The sequence below is a fragment of the Microtus oregoni genome, unplaced genomic scaffold (genome assembly GCF_018167655.1).
Source record: "Microtus oregoni isolate MIOR12 unplaced genomic scaffold, Mior012 000016F_ref0000370, whole genome shotgun sequence".
NCBI classification, from domain to species: domain Eukaryota; kingdom Metazoa; phylum Chordata; class Mammalia; order Rodentia; family Cricetidae; genus Microtus; species Microtus oregoni.
The window spans coordinates 23,808,683-23,833,158 of NW_024543075.1; the positions used below are offsets into that span (position 1 = coordinate 23,808,683).

At 44.1% G+C, this 24,476-nt stretch overlaps 2 protein-coding genes and 1 non-coding gene across 6 annotated transcripts in view; 2 read left to right on the top strand and 1 right to left on the bottom strand.

Annotated features, from left to right (window-relative positions):
* Positions 1-757: 757 nt before the first annotated feature.
* Mettl9 (methyltransferase like 9) overlaps positions 758-24,476 on the bottom strand; it is a 43,618-nt gene continuing 19,899 nt past the window's right edge. The window contains exon 5 of one of the 2 annotated variants that reach the window (XM_041666368.1): positions 758-1,445. In XM_041666368.1, the coding sequence (XP_041522302.1) occupies positions 1,243-1,445 (203 nt within the window). In that variant the 3' untranslated portion in view covers positions 758-1,242. Of the gene's footprint in view, positions 1,449-24,476 lie in introns of both variants that reach the window. The other variant, XM_041666367.1, reaches the window with a different exon arrangement.
* Positions 3,086-22,622, top strand: Igsf6 (immunoglobulin superfamily member 6). Of its 3 annotated transcripts, none has more exons than XM_041666372.1 (6): positions 3,086-3,194; positions 6,612-6,971; positions 9,678-9,781; positions 10,535-10,585; positions 10,886-10,963; positions 22,567-22,622. In XM_041666372.1, the coding sequence occupies exons 1-6, from the start codon at positions 3,107-3,109 to the stop codon at positions 22,603-22,605; spliced, it is 720 nt and encodes a 239-aa protein (XP_041522306.1). In that variant the 5' UTR covers positions 3,086-3,106; the 3' UTR covers positions 22,606-22,622. The 3 variants fall into 3 exon arrangements, with proteins under 3 accessions (XP_041522306.1, XP_041522304.1, XP_041522305.1); XM_041666370.1 differs by lacking the exon at positions 22,567-22,622 and adding an exon at positions 13,385-14,760; XM_041666371.1 differs by lacking the exon at positions 22,567-22,622 and adding an exon at positions 13,385-14,760 and having other exon boundaries at positions 9,681-9,781.
* Positions 20,029-20,101, top strand: Trnak-cuu. Its single transcript has one exon. It is a non-coding gene; the product is annotated as a tRNA-Lys (tRNA).

Here is a 24,476-nt window from a genome sequence, read left to right on the forward strand (position 1 = left end):
TGTGTCCTGAAAAACAGAATCACAGAACACAGCGCTAACACTGCATGACCCCTCTGAGAACACAGTAATGGTGGAGGGCTGCTGGGGTGTGGCCCTTTGGCCCAGGTGTTGTCGTTAAATGTGACTCAGTTTCTCTGTGTAAATCTGAATAGTTAATGAGCACATAGTGTGACTTCCCTCACTCACAGTGTCTTTGCTGTGACCACTGGGACTTTATTTAGGCTCTAGGGTAAGCAGTCTGCTCTTCGGAATGTCCACAATGGTTATTGATCTTGCTAAATGTTTGGGTTTCTTGGAGGCACTCCCAGATTCTAGCATGTGTCTGCTATGGTCTTCAGCAAACATACATATTCTTGACAAACACTGAGCTCAGCTAAGGAGTTGGGGATAAGTCATGTTCGGCCTGTGAGGAAGAGGAAGAAGCTGAATTTTAGGCTGCATCCAGTCAGTCAACACAATGGAATGCTTCAACCCTGAGGACACAAAGTAGACCAGGAGAACAGAGCTGTGGGAGAGGCTGGTCAGAGCTGCGAATGGTGCTTCCTAGAGCACTCTATCTAAATGAAGCTGGTCATTCTAAGGATGTCAAAACCACCAGAGGTTCTCTGCAAGCTTCATGCTCCACCATGCCCAAGCTGAAGCCTGCCTTCCCTGTTCTGCCTGCATGTTTCAAGTCAGGCTTCAACTGAGCATCCTGAATCCAAAGCTGTAGTAGACTACAAGAAGAGTTGGAAAGTAACTTAAATGTGGGGCAGAGTCATCTCCAAAAACGTTTATTAGCATGATTAAAAACATTTTTTTGAATAGCAACAGAAGGAGTTTCTAAACATGAAAGAGTTATCAGTGGCTCTACCTTATAATCAATATTTGGAATTGAAGGGACAGCTTTATTGCCAGTCTTCATTTATTAAAAACAATCCATTTATTGGTTCCATGACATCATGACTATTGCTTTGTCTGGGAATGAGTCCCTACAGCAATTAAGTATAAAAAATATCTTCCATCATAATTGGAGAGTGACCTGCATTTGGAGCGTGACTCTGAGTAAAGACTTGATTAAAAATACACAAAGAGTTGGGGTTTTGTTTTTAAAAACACTCCTTTACACACTACAAAGAAAGAATTAGTATTTTGGCTTTTAAAATTCCTACACGATACTGAGAATGGCAGCCTCCAGAGGCAGTCCCCTCGCATCACTGGGCACAGCCCCTCTTCTGGGCTCTGAAGGCTTGGCCCGCACGTTTACACTGGTCTGAGGACAAAGACAGCGTCGTCCAGCACGTAGTAGTCGTTGTACATGTCGCCCTCACACAGGTACGGCAGTCTGGTGAAAGCTTCGACGACAAAGCCAGCCTTCCTGAAGACTTCAGGCAGGCTGTTCACTTGTTCTTCCCAATTCTGTCCCTTGATTTCCAAAATTTCTGACGGTTTCTCCCACTTGCCACCTACTAGAACAAATAAAAACATCAAGTTAAATCCTTGAACAAATGGTTCACTAAGAGGGAAGGGAAGGGAGCGCTAGTATTCCGGGTGCTGAACACCCTTGGTGGACACAGCTGGAAGGAGCGACAGAATTTCCCAGTGATGCTCTCGGGCCGTCTGCATCCAGATCCTACACTGACGGAGCTTCTCTTGTGGCTCAGAAAACTAGCCAGGAAATACTGAAATATGGGGTCAGAGGTTAACTGCTAGTATTTGAAAGGAAGGTTTGATCAGTACAAGGAACCACATATACAGAACACTTACTCAACTTCCAGTCTAGAAGGTTACCTGCATGAAAACTAAAATAGGCTCATGAGGAATTTAATTTACAGACACACAGACTTTTCAAGAGATGCTGACCCATTCCCTAAGTCATCTGTCAAACACTTCCAAACCTATAAACATTAAGAGCCTGCGGTGTGGAAAGCAGGCAAGGTCACGCTCTCCTCCAAGCCATACCCTGACTATACAAGGACAAAACCAAGAGTATCTTTGAATGTGGGGTGCTTTTAGAGGCTATGGTGACAGGCCACTGAATTCAGAGTGAGGCTTCTGATGCTAAACAGATCTACCACCATCAGGTGACTAGAGCACAATGGATACTGGGGAAAGACTGTATGTACCTTCAGTGGCCAGCCCATTTGGGGAATTAATCCTTCGTTGGGTGGGGGTGAGGAAGCTGCTTTTCTGGCCTTCCTTGCAGCAGGGGACTGGTGCAGCACCTTGGTCTGTTGCCAAGACTGGAATGACCCAAAAGAACAGGAGGCTTTTTGCTAAGTGCAGGCATAGACACCAAGTGGCTAGCGCGGTAGACTGGGGAGTGGTAGGTGCATTATGACGAGTGTGCAGCACTGAGTGCCCGGAGGGAGCAGCCCAGCACAGCATCACACCAGTGTACAGCGTCACTGAGTGCCCGGAGGGAGCAGCCCAGCACAGCATCACACCAGTGTACAGCGTCACTCAAGCACCTCCCGACTCTGAGCTCACATGGCTCTCCAGGCGCCATCTCAAACCTTCTTAACAGGTCTCCTTTTGCTGGATCAGCCTGAGTCAGTTCCTGCTACTTATGGAGAACCACCTGACTGACAGGCTGTGTGTGTGTGTTGACAGTGGGGGCTGTGTGTGACTCATACCCAGAACACAGACCAGGGGCACACTCAATTTGCTTGTCAATACTAAGGAGTCCAAATTAAAGCCAGGTGGACATGCTTAACAGCAGCCACACACTTCTTCACCATACTAGGATGTGTTGACCACTGTTTTTTCTCCCAAGCCTACAGGAAACATGGCCTGCGGCTGCTCAGGTTTAGCAATTTCTGCCCTGAGAGGCTCTCCACACATGACCACAGCAGCAACAAGAGCACTCATGAGAACCACGTGACTTCCTGGGACATGGCTAGGTATAAAGTGAACCTCCACACGGAACGTTAAATGCCTATGAAAATTTCTAAAATACACACGTTTAGAAAAACCAACCAAAATCTCAACTTTAAATGGTGAAACTTGTTAGAAACCATGTTTACACAATTTCTAAAAGTTCCTGCTTGTGCTTCCTTAATAAGAGTTCCTCTTTACTTCTTCCTTTCTGAAAAAGGAGGACAAGGAAGGCCGTCCTCTTGAGTACATGCCCAGCACATGCAGAGTGATGGGCCCTGTGAGTACAAGCAAGATCGGCCTCCCGCTGGAAATCAGCCTGATCCTATTTCATGTCGGTAAGGATGGTTTTTTTCTCTTCTCCATTTCATTTAAATGAACTGTTGCTTCCTAATAAACGTATACTTAAGCTCTTGCCAAATAATTTAAAATGTGTAGCACTACAGTAAGGATGTGGGGTTTCTTCTTCCCCACAGCTGAAGGAAGGTTTCCTGCTAGTCTTGACAGGATCTGCTCAGCACCTCATGTGCTAACAAGTCAATTCCCAAACGGGCAAGCTTGCACACTGCACAAGAATTGCCTAGTATCCCATAGGACAGTGTTCCTAAAGGCCGAAAAGAATTTTAAAGCTACTGTAACATGTTCTAGAGAAAAGTCACCCCATAATATCTCCAAATTCTGCCTGTATCTGTTCTAGCTCTATAAAAGTTATTTCTTTCATCACGGTTATAAATAATCTCAGATTTATCCATAAAATTTAGACTGCAAGGAAAGAAATGGAGCAGAAGTTCTTGAAATTAGTATGTTCTCCTCATCTGTAAAGAAATATAGGGTAGGTCGACCATCTAGCAGTGAGCCTAGCATACGCAAGGCTCTGGGTTCACACACAAGAAAAGGAAAGCAGGCTACAGGGAGGGGAAGAGAATGAATGATACTAGAATGTTAACTAGTTTTTCTGGTTAAGGAACCACGGTGATCTCTTAAACGACTCTACTGTCTACAATGAGTTATATACTACTTTTACACACTATTTTAGTTGGTTAAAGAAAACCAACCTCTCCAGCTGTACCATGAAATGTTTGCAGATACAGTAACAAAGTGGTACAAGGACGAGACAGTAAGGAGAGATGAAACAAGACTGAGGGAAAGCCAGGCAACGGTGGGTCTGCTGTGCTAGGTACCTACTTTTCCATCCTTGACATTCTCCACGATAATATAATGTTGGGATGGGTGGTGGTGGCACTTGCTTTTGTCCCAGGACTCAGGAGGCAGAGGCAGAGACAGAGGCAGGTGGATCTCTGAGTTTGTTTGAAGCTAGTCTGGTCTAAAGCGCGAGTTCCAGAACAGCCAGAGCTATACAGTCTTGTCTTAAAAAGTCTATGTTTTGAAAAGCTATAATAACAATAATTTATTAATAATAATAAATGTTGGTGCTAGAGAAATAACTCAGTGATGTGCTTGCTATACCTACATGTGGTTTCTAGAACCCATGTAAAAAGTCAGGCCTGGTGACACACACGATATCAGTGATGGGAAGGCAGAGATGGGCAGATTCCCCAGGGCTCACTAGCCAGCCCAGTCTACTCAACCACTAAGACCATCTGGAAAAACAAAGTAGACGACTCCCAAGAACACAACTGAGGTTATCCTCCGGCCTCCATATGCACCTCAACATTCATGCATGCATGCCCACCAACACAAGTGCACACGCTTGAACAGGCAGACCTACGTAAGCACAAACAAAGTTTACAGTATTCCTTAGTTTTCAAAAAGTAGTAAGGTGATTTTATTTCCTCCCAAGATAAACTTTGAACATTTTCAGTAGAAATTGATTTTAAAAACAAAGCAAAACTATAGAACTTAAGAATTCCTAAAAGAAAAACTTCACAGGAGAGGGCTTTGGTGAGACACCATCCAGAATTCTTGTTTTGGCTAACATTGCTCAACTGGAGGGGGAGGAACAGCACTGCCCCCTCTGTTGGCCTGTCTCGTGTTTTCTTCCATCCTGAGGCTGAGATAGGAAACTCCTAAGTTGTAAGTACTTTTTACTGGGTTAGAGGTTGGCTCTACTTTTAAACTCTTCACACGGAAGTCATCTGAGACTGGGGCTCTATCTGCAGTGCTGGAACCTGACAGGACTGATCCATTTCCAATCTGCATGTAGAGGACTTCTAAGGTGACTGTCCCTGATGAGGGGGAGGGGGGGGCTCAGTCAACAGGCGCAGAGGAGCCCACTGCCCTGGGCACACAAGGAGCCAGGAGGTACTCCCAGCTGACTCACAGAGCCTCAGCTTCCATCAGCCTACACACAGCTCAGAGTGAAATGTGAGCACAGCCTCTCACAAACGCGGGGACTAACTTCCCTGCCTTCTGCTGCTCTGGGTGGGAACCTGCAGGACAAAATGTTAAGAGTCCCAGCCCCTCAATCAGCAGCTCTCAACCTGGGGGTTGAAGACCTTTGGGGGTCAAATATCAGATATTTACATTAATTCAAAACAGCAGCAAAATTATAGTTATAAAGTAGCAATGAAATAATTTTATGATTAAAGGCCACCACAACAGGAGGAACTGTATTAAAGAGTCCCAGCCTTAGAAGATTGGGAACCACTGCTAAATGAATATAAGCACCAGAGGACTTGGATTGATTCCCCTCTCCCATTCTTAGGAACAAAGTGGGATAAGCAAGACCATTTGGCCCATTATTTTTTCTGAGACCATTTGGCGCGTAGAACTAGGCAGAAGTTGAACTGAAAACTCATATAAATTCCCATCTGCCTCCACCAATACTATTCCTCATGTGACACGGTCAAGATAGGAACTCAAGCTCCAAGCAGCTCCACACAGTGCACAGCAGTAATGGCATGGGCAGCAACAGAAATGGCTGCCTTCTATTACACACATCACTTAAACCATATGAACTGCACAAGGGAGCAGCATCCCTACCATCATAGGAGACCCAGGCAGCATTCGGAGCCACAAGTGCAGAGACAGGTTCCAATGCCCGTCTGTGTTCTCCTTGTTACTCTACAACAGGACTCCTCCCTGACCTCCGCTCTACAGTAGTCAGACCTGCATTTTCTCATAGGCAATCTCTTCCCATTATCCTAATTCCCAAGTGGACACCAGATTCATCCCTAGGCAATCCAGCCCCCAAAAGGCAGAAAACCTGGTGGTGCTCATGTGTCGATCAAACCCCAAACCAAGGGGTGTGTAGGAGGAAACAGGCTCTTCAAGATTACATAGATGGTCTGAGATCAAGGAAATGCTTGTAGGCATTAAGAATGTCCTTCTGGGGGCTGGAGAGATGGTTCAGAGGTTAAGAGCACTGGCTGCTCTTCCAGAGTTCCTGAGTTCAATTCCCAGTACCCACATGGTGGCTCACAACCATCTGTATGAGATCTGGCACCCTCTTCTGATGTGCAGGCACACAGAACACTGTATACATAGTAAATAAATAAATCTTAAAAAAAAAATAGAATGTCCTTCTGGCTTCAGACACACCACCTCCACTAGCCACACTGACCCTGTGAGAAGCTCTCTGAGGTTGTCCACAGGTAGCTGGGTGACATGGCAACAACCATCAGGTAAAGACCAGCAGCAGTGAGTTAGCACAGGCGAGTCCCACTGTTGTCTTTACGGTCTTGTTTGTAATGGGAGTAGGACAAGAACCAGAGCCTGACTGGTCCCTCGCTCAATAGGGCCAGAAGCAGCGGCAGCCAAGAAGCTCCCCAACATTCACGTGCTTCTTCACACAGGTGTGGTGGGCGCCTGCACTGTCTCTGTGGTGCAGCCTCGTTACCTCGAGGTGGACTACACTTCTGAGACTGTCACCTTGGAGTGTACCTTTTCCACAACTGGATGCTCTTCAAAGCAACCAAGAAGCCTGTGGTTTCGCTGTGGCGCTCATCAGCCTGAGGCTCTGTGCTTGGATGGATGCAGGAATAAGGCAGACAAGTTCACAGTGGAAGAAACCCTGGACCAGAACCGAGTCTCCCTCACTGTCAACAGGGTGTCTCCAAATGACAGCGCGATTTACATCTGTGGAATAGCATTTCCCCATGAGCCAGCACCGAGAGCTAAACAGACTGGAAGCGGGACTACACTGGTGGTAAGAGGTCAGTCCACAGGGCTGCGTCACACTCGCTAACATGTTGTCAGCTCCAAAACTGTGTGAAGCCTTTTTTTTCTGTTATTGTTCATTTTTCTTTTTTTTTTTTCCGACTCTTTAAAAGATATCAAGCATTGCTACAGTGTTCTAGGCTGGCTTTGAACTCTTGGCTCAAATACTCCTATTGCCTCAGCTTCCCAAGGAGCTTGCATTGCAGGCATGTGCTACCAGACCGTTTGCTATCAGTCTTTATCTCAGACTGCTCAAGGGACTGGCTTGGTGAAAGTACTGCTGGTGTTTATGTAGGTTTGATGTCCTCGTGTGAGTGGGGGATTGTCAGGGATCTTTTCAGGAAGCCACAGTCATCAGTTTTTCTTTTTTGATATTCAGGCAGAATGACAAAGGCCAAGGATCTACTGGTGGCTTCTTTCCAAATTAATGTTTAATCCTCTTTATTTCTGAGTCCAATTTTTGGTCACCTCTGCTTCTCTTACAGGGTGGTATTCTAACTGGTGCAATACTAAGCCAATTTCTGAGAAAGTTGGTAAGACACATAGGCCTCCCCGTGTTACACCTAGACACTGCACACACAGGCCTCCCTGTGTTACACCTAGACACTGCACACATAGACCTCGCCGTGTTACACCTAGACACTGCACACACACACAGACCTCCCCATGTTACACCTAGACACTGCACACACAGACACCCCAGTGTTACACCTAGACACTGCACACATAGGCCTCCCCGTGTTACACCTAGACACTGCACACATAGACCTCCCCATGTTACACCTAGACACTGCACACACAGGCCTCCCCGTGTTACACCTAGACACTGCACACATAGGCCTCCCCGTGTTACACCTAGACACTGCACACATAGGCCTCCCTGTGTTACACCTAGACACTGCACACATAGACCTCGCCGTGTTACACCTAGACACTGCACACATAGGCCTCCCCGTGTTACACCTAGACACTGCACACATAGACCTCGCCGTGTTACACCTAGACACTGCACACACACAGACCTCCCCATGTTACACCTAGGCACTGCACACACAGACACCCCAGTGTTACACCTAGACACTGCACACACAGGCCTCCCGTGTTACACCTAGACACTGCACAGAGGCCTCCTTATGTTACACCTAGACACTGCACACAGGCCTCCCCATGTTACACCTAGATACTGCACACACAGGCCTCCCCATGTTACACCTAGACACTGCACACACAGGCCTCCCCGTGTTACACCTTGACACTGCACACACACAGACCTCCCTATGTTACACCTAGACACTGTACACAGGCCTCCCTATGTTACACCTAGACACTGCACACACAGACACCCCCGTGTTACAACGAGACACTGTACACACACAGGAACTCCCCATATTACACCTAGACACTGCACACACACAGGACCCCCCCTGTGTTACACCTAGACACTGCACACACACAGGACCCCCCCCCCCCGTGTTACACCTAGACACTGCAGCAGAAGGACAAAGAGTAGCTGCTCATCAGTGAAGTCTGGGGATGGAAAGAGAACTCAGAAGGGCCTCCATTGTCTCTGTGTCTGTGGATACCAGATGGGAGTGAGTCAGGAAGGTTCTAGAAACTATCAGCTTGGGTCAAGATATTATATTTCCAGATTTATAACATAATTTGTGCTTATGAGATAAAGGTTTAAAGATCTGAACAAAATGTTACAATTTACAAAGAAAAAGTGCATTGTACAAACTGAGTCAATGGGGCAGGACCTATGGGATATTTAGCTGGAATAGGTTAGTGGGAAATAATTTTGTATCTAGTTGTATTTCATGTTTCATATAGTCAGTTCAGAAAGACACAGTTACTTAATCCCCTCTTTGAACACAGGACACTTCCTGCCCAAAAGGAAAATTCAGAATGTGAAAAAGCATTCAGTATTAGTCCGTGGAGGGCTTTACTAGGGGACACACATGCCACAACTGCCTTGAAAGCAAGCGGCTGGCTCTTAGCTCCTCAGGGCTCCGCCTCCTCCAGTTTTTACCAGATAGCTCAGGTCAGCTTCAAACAGCTGCACCAACAAATACCAAGAAAATATCTGCACTGCAGCAACAGGCTTGGTGACACCTGTTGATCACTTCTAACAAAAAGAAAATTTCAATGTCCCTGTATTTAAGGAGAAAAAGTAATTCTTGGGCTGGCTGTAGTGCGGTGGTTCAAGGCCTAAGCATGTTGAGGCAGAAGGTTCAATCAACAGTAGAAGAAAGGGAGGGAAAAAAAAATCAAAAACCAAAAAGATACTTCTTAGCCCTACAACAGATGTTCAACTCAATTTATCTGTTTGGGACAAAGTCTCACTATGTAGCCCTGGCTGTCGTAGAACCTGCTATGTAGAGCAGACTGGTTCAAAACTCAGAGTCCATCTGCTTCTGTCTTGCAAGTGCTGGCATTAAAAGTATGAGCCACCATGGCTGGCTCTTCAATTTAATTTTTAATGTTTTTATTGTATGAAGAAGCCTATCTGTTGTAACGCATTTCAAGGCCACGACTTAGCCCATTCTTGAGCATCTTCTCCTCACGGGGCCCCAGGCAGACATTGCTGGGATGGTGAGCACAGCAAGTTCAGGCTCCACCTCTAAATGACATAAGTGAAACTTCGTCGATGCCTGCCAGCATGTGCTTCAACAGTGCCTCTTCTTTCTGTCTCCACCATGAAGAAGGACTTCTCAGCAGGGAGGTGCACAGTCTCCTGATAGTGATCATAGCACTGTTCTCCATCTACATCGCCGGGGTGTGTGTCATCTTCATAGTCCTCTTCAGAGTAAGTCCAATGTTCTCACCTTGAATGCTACCACAGAAGTTATTTTCATCTGTCCGCCTCAGAAACACTTGGCCCAGCAAACACCTGGTTCACATCTCCAAGGGCCTCCACTTGGGAGAAGGCTGCAGTCACTTGAGCCTTCACAACTGAGACTGCTTGCTAGTCAGAGTTCACAACTAGGGAACTCAGTACCTGTGATGGCTCTCTCTACTCCAAGGGCGAGGGGTAGAGAGGGAGAGGCTACTTTCATCTAGGAAAACCAGAACAATTTTTAAGAGCAGAAACAGTTAATGAAGATAATAGAAGTTGCCTTAAAATATTCCAGACCTAGGGGCTGGAGAGATGGCCCAGGGGCTAAGAACACTGGCTGCTCTTCCAGAGGACGGGGTTCAATTCCCAGCACCACATGGCAGCTCAGAACTGTCTGTAAATCCAGTTCCATGGGATCCAACACCCATGCAAGTAAAACACTAATGAGGAAAAAAAATAAATTAAAAAATTCAAGTCCTAAATGTACCAAAAAGGACTATCTTTGATGTCTACATGTTCAAAAGTGGGAGTATAAATATCTATTAGAATTCTTTCATATGCTGTAATAGATTCATTTAAGTCATTACTTCATTTATTAATTAAACAAAAGCATCAAAAATGTTATGAAAATTATATAGTGTGTCATTCAAACACTGAATTAGCTCAGTTCTCTTTCAGCATAAAATATCACAAAATGTTCACAGATTTTCTTATTCTTCACAGTCAAAATCTAACAGTTCAAGAAGCAGAGAAACCAAAGAGGACTCACAAAAGGTACTGCTAGTACTTGTATTTCAACACAGTGGCAGATGGGAACCAGTTCAAATGAGAGCTGTGCTAGGAAGCCCAAAGAACACAGTAACTTCTACCCTAGAGGCTTCTGATCCCTGTTAGGAATCTTCTGCAGTCATCTGGGGAGGAAGTTGCCAATAGATCTCAGCCATGCATTCTACTGAATGCACTCAGAGCACAAGAGCCAATGTGTGGCTGCAGAGGGGTCCCACTGCTGAGTCCCCTGTAATAAAGGTGGAGCTTACGCTCCTGAAAGACAAACCTTCCCTTTTGATTTTACAGAAGAGTGCTCGGCGCATCTTTCGGGAAATTGCTCAAGAATTATACCATAAGAGATATGTGGAAACATGCCAACAACCTGTAAGTATAAAACAGCAAAAGGCACAATGCAGATCTAAGGATATAAAGAAGTACTTCCAACAAGCTGTCAATAACCAAGTTTTCCTTTAGAAGACTCTTTATCAGAGACCCTCTTTAGCCCAAAGTATCACAGAGCACATTTGATACAGTGTTTAACAGTCAGAGGCCTCCATCTTAGTGATGTGTTTTTCCCCCCCTCTTGAGTCAAGGTTTCTCTGTGTAGCAGTTCTAGCTGTCCTGGAACTAGCTCTTGTAGACCAGGCTGGCCTCAAACTCACAGAGAGTCACCTATCTCTGGTCCAGAGTACTGGGATTAAAGGCGTGCGCCACCACTGCCCGGCTCATAATGTGGTTTTCAATACAGGCAAGGGGCTTTAGTAGGCCCAAGTCAATGTTACAATCCTGTGCAGATAAAATACATTTAAATCACTTGTTACAGTAAGGGAAACTAAATTTGCTAATGACACAAAAGCAGCATCTGTCTAGGCAGCTTCCTGACAGAACACCTCTCAAGCCACAGGCACGATTCCGATGGAATTCAGTTTTGTGGGTAGTAGGATACCTGCTTCCACAACACACGGCTCAATGCACACAGAGAACAGATAACTAGGAAAGAGGCAAACACAACAGGATGATGACTATGAAGTGTGATTTTGTTTTGTTTTGTTTTGGCTTTTGGGAGGGTGGCAGGATAGGAAAGAGTCAGCCGATTTGTAAGGGCTCCATGGCAGAGCATTTGCCCAATATTCATTAAGGCCCTGGGACCCATCCCCAGCATCAGTTTTTAAAAATAAAATTCTAAACTTTTTTTAACCAAAAGAGAATATCATCCACATATTCAATTCACCCTCCTGTGCATAAAACTGTCTGTTCACACTTTTTCCTATTGAAGCTAAGGCTTATTTTATCTTATTTTTTGAAAAATGGTCTCGCTTGTTGTCCTAGCTGGCTGGGAACTTGCCCTGTAGCCCAGGCTGGCCTGAAGCCCACAAAGACGCACCTGCCTGTCTCCTGAGTGCTTTCCCACAGAAGCAAAAGTAAATAGTCCAAAGTAAGATGGAACCAAGAACCGTAAAGTTCTGAGTCAAAGATTTGACAACAGCATCATGACAGATTTTATCTTAGTTCCTATATCGTACTTTAAAAGGAAGGAAAAATGAAGCCAGGTGAAGTAGTACACACCTTTGATCCCAGCACTAGGGAGGCGGAGGCAGAGGCAGGCACATCTTTGAGAGTTAGAGGTCAACTTAGTGTATGTAGCAACTAAAAGCTAGCCAGGACTATATAGTGAGAAACTATCCTTTAAAAAAGAAAAACTGAAGCCGGGCGGTGGTGGCGCACGCCTTTAATCCCAGCACTCGGGAGGCAGAGGCAGGCGGATCTCTGTGAGTTCGAGGCCAGCCTGGTCTACAAGAGCTAGTGCCAGGACAGGCTCCAAAGCTACAGAGAAACCCTGTCTCGAAAAACTAAAAAAAAAAAAAAAAAAAAAAGGAAAACTGAGTCAGGCAATGGTGGCGCATGCTTTTAATCCCAGCACTAGGGAGGCAGAGGCAGGCGGATCTCTGTGAGTTGAAGACCAGCCTGGTCTACAAGAGCTAGATCCAGAACAGACTCCAAAGCTACAGAGAAACCCTGTCTCAAAAAACCCTGTCTCAGGAAACCAAAAATAAAAAAAATAAAATAAAAAAGGAAAACTGGTAACCAGACTTAGAAGAACTGGAAGGGCCAGGCAAGATGGTACACTCCTGTTATCCCAGCCCTCAGAGACTAAGGCAGAAGAACTATCAGCTTCACAGCAAGCCCCTGAGCCATGTTTCAGAAACAAACCAAGATGAGTATGGTAATATATTTGTGTTTTGCTGTTTTGGCCCCACAACACCACTTGTTGTTGTTTTTGTTTTTTCCCCAAGACAGGGCTTCTTTGTGTAATAGCTCTGGCTGACTCAGAACTCACTTTTTAGACGATTTGTAAGGGCTCCATGGCAGAGCATTTGGCCTTGAACTCACAGACATCCGCCTGCCTCTGCCTCCCAAGTGCTGGGATTAAAGGTGTGTGCCACCTCATCTGTTAGCAACAAGTACCTATAATCCCAGTATTTACTTGGTAAAAGCAGAAGATCTAAAGTTCAAGGTCATCCTGGACTACGTACGTAGTGAGTTCAGTCAGTCTAAGGGTTACTTGTCTCAAAAGATCACACCACTAAAGCAAAGGGTGGATTCTTTTTTCACACAAAAAGAAAATTCAAACTGTAAGTACATATGCACATACCCTCATGAGGACATGCATGTACACGAGCACACACACACACACACACGATGATTCATAGTGTACACAAGACCAAAGCTGCATGCTCCTATGTAGCTGTAGGATGACATCACGGGTAACATAATGATAAGCACAGCTCCCGTTTACTGTCACAGGAGAAAGACGGCACTTATGAAAACAGAAGAGCACTTCCCACCGCTGGAAGACCATAGAGGTACTTACTCTCTACCGCAGCGTGAATGGACACAGATCAATCAAAAGCACCAAGGAAAGCTGGGGCACAGCTTAGGTGGCAGAGCGCTTGCCTAGCAGGCACAAAGCCCTGGGTCTGTCTGATCCCCAGCACCGCGTAAACTCAGTAATGTGACACAAGGCCATAATCTTGACATTTTGAAGGTTGAATAAAGAGGATCAGAGGTTCAAGGTCATACTTGAGTAGAGGATGAATTTTAGGCCAGAGATAAATGTCACCCTGTCCCAAAACAACTGCCACCATCAAGAGAAAAAGAAGTGGAAAAGATGGCCAGCCACACCAGAAGGCAGAGCGTAAGAAACTGTCACTAACAGTACAAAATGAAAACCTCAAAAAAATTTAACTGGAACTTTTCCAGGAACAGTCTAAAGAGCCTCAATTTAAAAACACAAAAACAAAAACAAAAAAAAACCTCATCTTAATAGTCTTTTAAAATTGTTACGTATATCCTGTCAGTTCACTCAACAGAGTAGATATGTGATGGCCAAGAACTTGGAGAAGGCTTAGAGTTAAACCACAGATCTGAATTCTGCGGGAATAAGTGTCTTCCTGAGTTGTGTGAATGACAAAACACGAGAATCAAGTGCGAGGGGGGCAAAAGGAGGGAGGAGAAGGTCAATTTTTGAGTAACAGAAACTCACTGTAAAAAGTATCTTGGAACAAAAATCATTTCTTCTGATATGAAGCAATGGCAGTGCACATTCTCCTGCTGAGGTATGCAGAACAACCAAGAAAAGCAACACCAAAAGAGAGACTAGAGGCAGAATACAAATCGGGAAACCCAAAGCAGATCAGAAAAAGCCTCAGAACAAATGCATACAACTGACTCTAGACGTCAGTATGGTGACAAAGACTTCAGACCCAGGGAGTGCCAGGACCACTGGTGGGTTTAGATGGAGGGCCTGGTACAGCAAGGTCCTCACTATTTCACTAAGAGGTATGCCATGGATTGTTCTTTGAATATAAAGTACTGACAAGCTCACATTGCTCACTAAATTCAATCACAGTGTATTCTATCAGTAGTTTCTTTTAAACAGGTACTAACTGCCACACACTCTTCTTAAAACACAGATACAGTCAGTCCTCACACACTTCAAAGTTTCTTTGGAGAGTCTGACCCTGGTGGCTCAAATCAGTGCTATCCTGATAACATGTGTCCCCAAAACAGCAAAGAGCAGGTGACCTCACTTTACTTGTGTACACACGCACACACACGGTACACATGTATTGTGTGTAGTATATACATATGTATATGTATGTTAGCAACTGCAAAAGGAATAAAACAGAGGCATATACAGCAACACTTTTGTTGGCTGTTTGAGATTTTCGTTTCTTCATTTCTATGTGTGCATGTATCTGCAAGTGCCCACGGAGGCCAAGCGAGGATATCAGATTCTCTGCAACTGGAATAACAGGTAGTTGTGATCTGTCCAATGTGGGTGATGGGAACAGTACTTTTTTCTTGTGTGTTGTTTGTTTGTTTGTTATTTTTTGAGATAGGGTTCCTCTGTAGCTTTGGAGCCAGTCCTGGAACTAGCTCTTGTAGACCAGATTGGCCTGGAACTCACAGAGATCTGCCTGCCTCTGCCTCCCAAGGGCTGGGATTAAAGGGGGCACTCTTAACCACTGAGCTATTCCCCTCCCTTCCTTTCTGACACAAGACCCCACATAGCCTATGAACTCATCATCTTTCTGCTACCATACTCCAAAATGAACGTCCTATAGACTCCAAGAGGCAAACCCCCTCACTCTGAAACTACCAGTTTAAGCAAAATAAACAAACTTCTAGACCAGAATACAGAAAGGGGCAAATACTAACTCCATTAAGAGTAGAGTATTGGATGTAAGTATCATTCATTTCTGCCAGTGACTGTGCTCTTGTACTGTTTCCAGGAGACAAATCCCTGTATTAGGATTGAAGTCTAATATGCCTTTCCTGAAGAATGAATGCAACTGCCTCAAAATTGAACTTTAAACTGAAACTGGGAAGGTATTTTCAGAGGAAGTACCTTACACATCTATTCCCGACATTACACACAAGATGGCCCAACACTCAGTGAGCTGGCTATTCTAAAGGCCTGCCCTGCACTCTGTCCTTGGGTTACACTGAGTTTGCTCTCTCCCAACCTTACCATGTCTGCATCTTCAAGCTTTTACACAGACTCTTGTGTGAGTTTGCAACAGCTATGAAGATACAGCTCAACAGAATGAGCAAGGTCCTGAGTTCAACCCCAGGACTGTAAAAACAAGACAACAAACACAGCAGCTCAACAACGTACACACAAAGCCTTCCCTAAGTCCCAGTTAATGAGCTCTCCTTCTTTAGTCCCACCATACTTTACCCTGTCTCTTTACATTATCCCAACATTGCCTGTTACAGCTACAATCTATAATAGAATCACAACTAGAAGCATAGTGTTCATTTATCTTGGTATTTCCACTACCTGGCTCTTCCCAGCACAGAGGCCTTCAAATGACTTTGTATGAATATGAATGAACAGTAATTCTATTTTAAAACTTCTTTCATTTCAACTGAGATGAGAAACACTTCACTTCCTTGCCGCCACTGACTTTTCTCCAGAAGCTACTAGCTGAACCCTTTCTTGCTCCCTGGGCATCCAGAGAATTTTCCCTGTTACATACTAAACCATAGTCCCCATGTGACTGGCGTCTCCCATGACAGTGAAGATGAATGATATCAGGATGCACCTTAGTCGGCTGCTGTCACTGTGACAAAGCATCACAGGCTTTGTGGCTTACAAGCAGCAGAAATGTCTTTTTCAGACTTCTGGAGGCTGAAGTGGAATCAGAGTCCTACAAGGTGGGTTCTAATTAGGTCCCTCCTCCAAACTGCTGAAGGCAGAGTGTGGGTTCTGGAACCTCTAGCACAGGCCAATGACCTAGTCAACACCATCACCTCCCAAAGGGCCACCTCGTAGACCCCGCACAATGGAGGAAAGGCTTAACATAGAAGAAGCAAAAGGATCCAGAAGTCTCCTATCTATATCCTCTACCCTGAATTGCCTGCCAAGACATGCCAAAGAGGTTTTCAAAAGAATTAATTCCCTTTTCATCTCTGTAAGAAATCTCAAACCTGTGACCACTGGGAATATAACTGCAGAGTCACATTCACCAATAGAGAACTCACTTTGAAACAGTTAAAACATAAAACAAAGCCTTCAGATTCTGAATGCTTTTGTTATGAGTTTAAGGCAGACTAAAAGACACTGACAAATACTTCTATGGGAGGAATTGTGAACAAGTATGATCAATAATCACAAATAAAAAAAAGAGTAGAATAGGACAGACTAGAATAAATCTAGCATGGATCAAATACCAGAAACCAGACCCATACAGTTGGCCACTGTTTAATAATACATGACTTAACCCTCTAATAAACCCTGACATGGGTATTAGCCACTCTGGACAGGAGAAGCTCTCAGATTATTAAGAGGTCAAGCTAACCCATATTTCAAATTCAAAGAGGGGCTAGCCCTCTGACACTAAGCTCTTTCCACAAAATAGACTAGGAGTCCTGCATGCTTCTATCTGGGTGAGTGACTTTTAGACTGAATGTCTAACCAGAAGAATGGGCATGCCTATAAATCCTAGCATTCAAGAAGCAGAGGCAGAAAGACAAACATAAATTTGAGACCAACCCAAGCTACATAGGAAGTTCCATACCAACCAAAACTACATAGCAGGACACAATAATAATAATAATAACAACAACAACAACATAATAGTCTAATTCAATCAGACCATTGTAGTAATAAGGGGCGGCAGGGCTGCGTCCCCCACACCCGGCCGCCCACATGGCTAGCTTATGCCCCAAAATAATTACACAGACACTGTATTCTTTTAAGCACTGCTTGGCCCATTCTCTTCTAGCACTTACAGGCTAATTCTCACATCCCGATCAACCCATCTCTAATAATCTGTGAGAACCGGTCTTACCGGGAAGATTCTAGCCTAGTCCATCCTGGGTCGGAGCTTCATGCCCGGAGCGGGGCATGGCGTCTCTCTCAGGCGTCTGCTCCCGAGAGAGCTGTCGAGACTCTGACCTCACTTCCTCTTCCTCCCAGCATTTTGTTCTGTTTACTCCTCCCACCTATCCTCTAACCAATAAAATGGGCCAGGGCAGTGCCTTTATTAGCCAATGGCCTTCCTCCATCATTTCCCCTTTTTCGGTTTAAACAAAAAAAAGGCTTTAACATAGCAAAATTACATATAACAAAACAGTTATCAAGTAAAAGTTACAATAATCTTTATCATAACTAAGGAAAACTATAACTATAACTAACTATTCTTAACTCCATCAAAGACTCCAGAAAGATATATTACCTAAGTAAACAAGAACTAAGAAACTTCAAACTCTAGAAATGACAGAGACATCTCGCTGCCTGGATAGTCACCCAAAGTTCCTCTGTACCGTTGGGGCATCCATCTTCAGCCTTCAGGCCCATGGTATCCAGCAGACATTTCCATAAAGCAGGAAAATTCAAAGTCAGTTCAGTCACTATCTGTTGTGTCCTGCAGAATGTCTCGCAGACTCTTTCAAAATGAATCAGGAACCCCGAAAGATCATCTCACCTTAGGCAAGTTCAGTAGTCCTCTCTCTGCGGGTTCTCTGTGTCCAGTTTATGCAATAGTCCAGGCAAGAGCAGTTTCTTGCCCAAATGGCTATCAAAACTCCATAACGAGCCTCTTCGATGCCCATCTTCCTCTTGAAGTAGATTGGTGCTGCCAGGAGCAGAGTGTCTCATTGTCATGAAAAGTCCTCAGTTATTAAAACATTAAATGTCCTATTCTGTAATCTTTGAAAGACATGAAGAATGTCTATCTAACTGAAATACATCTCTATATATCTAGAAAATCTAACTAACATAACTACAAGCTTTACTATTATCGACGATTATCCATTAACAACCTATATTTCTTAATTATACAGTACATATTTAAATGAACTACACAATCACAATACCTTAATCAAAATCAGAAACACTTATACATATAACAAAATTGACCTTAAATCTCTATCAATAAAGCAAAATCTATACTAATGCAAATTATTCATATCTATATCATATCCCCCTTTAAATGTAAAAGAACATTTATAAACCATATTTTGGGAATATGGGCGCAGTTATTTCTCTCCAAACTGCTTCCTGCTGAATGGGGGCGTCGTTAATTAGGTCTTTCATGGTATAACCTGTGTGCTAGTTTCATCTCAGTTGGCAGTTGAGCGAAGCAATTTTCTGAAGGCGTGCACAGGAACCATTCAGGAGGACGTGGTCCATCATACCAAATCGGAATAGAAGAAATGAACAGCGTCTCATCCTCTGTGAAAACAAAATAAGGAACTCTTTTCCAAAGTATCATATCCTTAGATCCAAATTCAAGATATCTATGTTGGATTAGTTCAGCAGTATTTATAAATAAATATCTTTTAGCAGCTGTTGCTCCTTCCTCAGCATTCAAATAATTCAAAGAGAGCATAATAGCATACAGTATCAAGATTCTCTGTGTATTTTCCATCTTTGTACAGCTTTGTTTTAACCTCTATTTCGTTTATTTTTACTTTTAACTTTTTGCTTTTTGAGACAGGTTCTCTGTATCTTTGACCTGAAGTAACTCTGTAAACCAGGCTGTCTTTGAACTCTCAGAGATCCGCCTGTCTCTGCCTCCCAGGCATTGGGATTAAAGGTGTACACTACGACACCTTGAACTCACAGAGACCTGTTTGTCTATGCCTTCTAGGCACTGGGATTAAAGGCGTGTGCTACCACACACAACAACTCTCTTCCTTTTTTTTTTGTTACTTTAAGAACTTTAAATTTTAGTCTGCATATATTTTTAACACACTTCAAACCATTTAGAAATTTTCTTTGTCTTTGAATCTCTCTTTACTGTAATCTCTCTTTTTCTGACCACAGAAGTCTTTAATTTACCAAGCAATATCAGTAGGACTAAAGGCGTGGCTTTGCCAGCTAGATCCAGTTCATTCCTTAGCTTTCCAGCCTATGGCGGATATACAGGCTGTAGCCATGTTTACTGCAACAACTGCATGGCATTTCAAGGTCCCTGCCAGCAAGTGAGCTACAACAGACAACACTCAAGTCCTCTCGGTAGCCAGCCCTCCTGCCTCAAACAGTCAGAATTTGCCCTGGCAGGACAGCCCAGAAAGCCGGCATTTTTAAACGGCGCAGCTTTTTCCTGCTATGGCTGAAAACCGAAAAGCATGTGATCAGCTTTTTGTCAACACCGTTTAAGTGTTTCGTGGCAGGACCTCTTAATGAGCTGCAGGCTTTGCAGCTAAAGCTGAGTCAGGAAGCCTCTCTTAGATGAGGCGCTTGCTTGCCTCTAGCAAGCAGAGTAGAACCGAGAAATTGCTGCTACCAAGAAACCAGGCACAATGCTTTCATTTTGTTCAAGAATTACTTCCCAAGCTGTCTCAGGCTTTATGTGGAAGCAGTTGTCCACGTGGGCGCCATATGAAGTAATAGGGGCGGCGGCGGGGCTGCGTTCCCAGCACCCCAGCCGCCTGCCCGGCTAGCTCAGTCGGTAGAGCATGAGACTCTTAATCTCAGGGTCGTGGGTTCGAGCCCCACGTTGGGCGCCAGACCATGACCTTATAAATGAGTAAGAAAGTTGCTAACAGGCTATTTCTTAAAAGCACAGGCCTCACGCAACAGTTTCACAAAATAACGTTATCAAATTTTTAAAGAATAAAATACAGAGTAGAACATTCCCAATTATTTTCTACAAAACCAGCAGGACAATGATATAAAACCAAGATTACACCCTCCACAGACAAAAAGAGCACCTAAAAGTAATTTACTCATCCACAGTATTAAGGCTATCTATGAGGTGCTGTGGTCAACTCTGTAATCTTATCTCCTCAGGTTAAGGAAGGAATATCCAGAGTTCAGGGCCAGCCTAAATAACCTAGTGAGACCCTATCTCAAATAAAAATTAAAGAGGTGTGGGGAGAGCTGAAAAGGTGTTAAGAGCAGTAAGAGTAGTTACTGCTCTAACAGGGATGGGAGTTTGGCTCTCAGCCCCATGTCAGGTGGCTCACAACCTCCTGTAATCCCAACTCCTGGTCTTTTGGCCTCTGTAAACACCTGCACTCACATAACCCAACGCATGTACATAAATCAATTTTTAAAAATTAGGAGCCAGCAAAATGGGTCAAAAGGTAAAGGTGCTTGTTGCCAAGCTTGAAGACCTCAATTCCTGGGACCCAACAGTGGAAGGAGAGAATCAAGTCCCACAAGTTGTTCTCTCACCTCTACATCTCCCAACATACACACACACACACACACACACACACACACACACACAAATAAAGCCATTTAAAAAGGTAAATATGTACTGAGAACTCAAGAACAATGGCAATGGGTTTTTGATCCTACTGCACGTACTGACTTTGAGGGAGCCTAGGCAGTTTGGATGCTCACCTTACTAGACCTGGATGGAGGTGGGCGGTCCTTGGACTTCCCACAGGGCAGGGAACCCTGATTACTCTTCGAGCTGATGAGGGAGGGGGACTTGATCGGGGGAGGGGGAGGGAAATGGGAGGCGGTGGCAGGGAAGAGACAGAAATCTTTAATAAATAAAAAAATTAAATTAAAAAAATTAAAAAAAAAAAGGTAAATGTGTGGCCGGGCGGTGGTGGCGCACGCCTTTAATCCCAGGGCTCAGGAGGCAGAGGCAGGAGGATCTCTGTGAGTTGGAGGCCAGCCTGGTCTACAAGAGCTAGTTCCAGGACAGGCTCCAAAACCACAGAGAAACCCTGTCTCGAAAAAAAAAAAAATAATAATAATAATAAAATAAAAAGGTAAATGTGTGAAAATAAGTTGCAGTGTAGAGCACTTGTGTAGCACATCCAAGATTATGAGTCCAGTCACTAGAACTGAAAAAAATAAATGGTAAAAATATCAATGTTCATGGCATTTTCTTTTTTGGTTTGTCAAGACAAGGTTTCTCTTTATAGCCCTGGTTGCCCTGGAACTTCCAGGCTGGCCTCAAACCCAGAGATGTGCTTGCCTCTGCCTCCTGAGTGCTAGGATTAAAGATAGGTGCCACCAGCTGTTCATGGCATTTTCTTTCTTTCTTCTTTTTTTTTTTCTTAGAGACAGGATTTCTCTGTGTAACAGTCCTGGCTGTCCTGGAACTACGTCTGTAGACCAGTCTAGCCTTGAACTCACAGAGACCTGCCTGCCTCTGCCTCCTGAGCACTGGGATTAAAGCCTGCACCACCACGCCTGGCATCTGTAGCACTTCATTTAGAATGTTGACAAGTGCTGCAGACCAGAGTGGCACCGTCTTAAAGAGGCCTCTCAGAGACTGTCTTCAATATGGTCTCTCCCAGAGACTTTGAATACTAAGATATAAATTTCAGTATTAACTCCTAGATTTGTAAACTCTTGATTTAAAAAAAAAAAGGATTTTTAAAACCTATCAACCAAGCAGTGATCTGTGTAAAGCAGACTCACCTGGGATTCAGCATGTAGAGCAGGCTAGGCCAGAATTGCTCCTGCAGCTCCTGCCATCACACCCACATGTTTGACACTGGTGTTAAAGCAGACTGCTAATGTCTGCCCTTTCCTCAACAGTAAATGCTAACAACCATACTGGAGAAGGAGAAAATAATCTGCAGTTTGTTAAATTCCATGTGTCAATGTTTCCACCTCGCTCGGTGGCAACGACACTGCATCTACTCCATGTAAGGGTCGGGTCCCATGAGTCAGTCTGAGCCAGTCCAGCTCACCACCACTACTTATACCCAGGTAGCGTTAAAGTGTGTTCCTAGATATATTTCAAGGAAAAATTAAAGTATTCCTAATGGCTTCTATCTGCATACATGTACAGTAAGATTTGAAGAATATTTTAAGATGATCAAAAACCAAAAACGGATTGGAATAAAACAAAGATTTTCATTATACACCCTTTGCAAGCAGCCTGAACAATTTTTACCATGAATGATTTTGCATAAAATTATGATTTTTAACAAATTAATCATGTTATTAAATTTATTTGTACATTATTCTCCTTAATGACATCTTTTTCCCTGAACAGGTCTCACCGGATAACCAACCCCAATTGAAGACGAGGTGAAGGAACCAAGTAAACAGACTAAAAAGAAACACAAGTGGAGCTGAAGACATAGCTCAGGTTAAGAGTACTGGCTGTTCTTCCAGATGACCCAGGCTCAATCTCAGCACCCACATGGCAGCTAACAACTTTCTGTAACTCCAGTTCCGGACGATCCAACACCCCTACATAGACATACACACAGGAAAAACATCAATGCACATAAAATAAATAAATCTTTAAAAGGAACGAAATACAAGACTACTTCTTCTAAGTTAGCCTAAACAACAAAACTGTAGCTAAATGCATGGCACTGACTATTCCCTCCCCCCCCAAAAAAAAAAACCATCAAGAGTAATCATTCCACCTTTAATTGCTTTTGTTAATTAATTAATTAAACCAAACAGGCTAAGCCCACTCAGGCACCCTCTCAACAAGCCCACTCTGCGCCTTCAAGTCTCCCATCCTCACAGTTTCCCATGGAAATCATCAGGATTTAATTAGAGCCTCAGAGAAAGGAAGCAGGAACAGCAACAACAGAGTGCTTCAGACAATCCGCAGAAGCTACAGGTCAATAAAGGTCACCCCTAGCAACAAGGCTTTGTCTCAAATTTGTAATGTGTCACAGGCCAGACTCCTTAGAGTCCACAGGCAGCTCTGGACACCCACAATCAAGAAGCTTGTTCTCAGTCTTAAGTGAAAACTGCGCTCTTGTTTAGCTTGACTTCCTTTCAATGCTTCTTGTCAGAAACACAAGGAAATGAAATTTGTGGTTAGACTCATGTTCTTCCTCCTGCTTTTCCACCTCCTGCTATGCCAGGAAGTAGCATTAAAGCTCTATCACGTGGCTGCCCATCAGGACACAGGAAGCCAGAACCTTACAACTCCATGTCTAGTGAGTGAGTGCAGAGAGGGAGCCAAGGCTCAGTCACAGAGACTGGCACTGCAGATCAGAGGACACTTACATGATAAATATGGTCTGGACGGCACTCACACAGCAGGGTGAAAGCCATTCAACAACAGGAAGATAATGTACACAGAAGAAAGACTGGAGGGGGGACATCTATTTCACTCATTTTCTTTTTTTTTTAATTTATTTTTATTTTGTGTGCCTTGGTGTTTTGCCTGCATGCATGTCTGTATGAGGGTGTCAGATACTGGAGTTACAGACAGCTGTGATCTGCCATGTGGGTGCTGGGTATTGAATCCAGGTCCTTTGGAAGAGCAGTCAGTGCTTTTAACCACTGCTCTCCAATGTCTACAAATTTTCCATCTTCAAGCCTGGTATGATGGCAAACATCTGTAACCTACTTTTTTTTTTCTTTTTTCGAAGCAGAGGACCAAACCCAGGGCCTCGTGCTTACTACGCAAGCACTCTACCACTGAGCTAAATCCCCGACCCCTGTAATCCACTTCTTGGAGGCAGAAGCAGGAGAAAGATCAGGAGTTGAAGCCATCCCCAGTTACAAAGCAAGTGAAGGTTACACGAAACTGCCTCAGAAACAAATCTAAGATGGCTCAATGATGGGGAGATGACTCGGAGGTTAACATGTTTCTATGCAAGCATGAGACCTGAGTTTGGATCTCTAGCACCCATACAAGAGATGGGTGTGGCAGCACAAAGTTGTGATGCCAGGGAGTAAGACAGGCAGCGATCTGGGGCTTGCTGGCCACCAGTCCAGCTATAACTCAGCAAATTCCAGGTTCAGTGAGACCCCATCTCAAAAAAACAAAAGATGAAGAGCAACAGAGACAGAAAACTGATATCAACCTTCTTCACACACACACAGAGAGAGAGAGAGAGAGAGAAAATTTCCTATTTTCCAAAGCAATGACAAAAACTTTCATGTTTGGGGTAAATGTAAAGACAAGCATTAAGTACAAAGGGAGGGCCC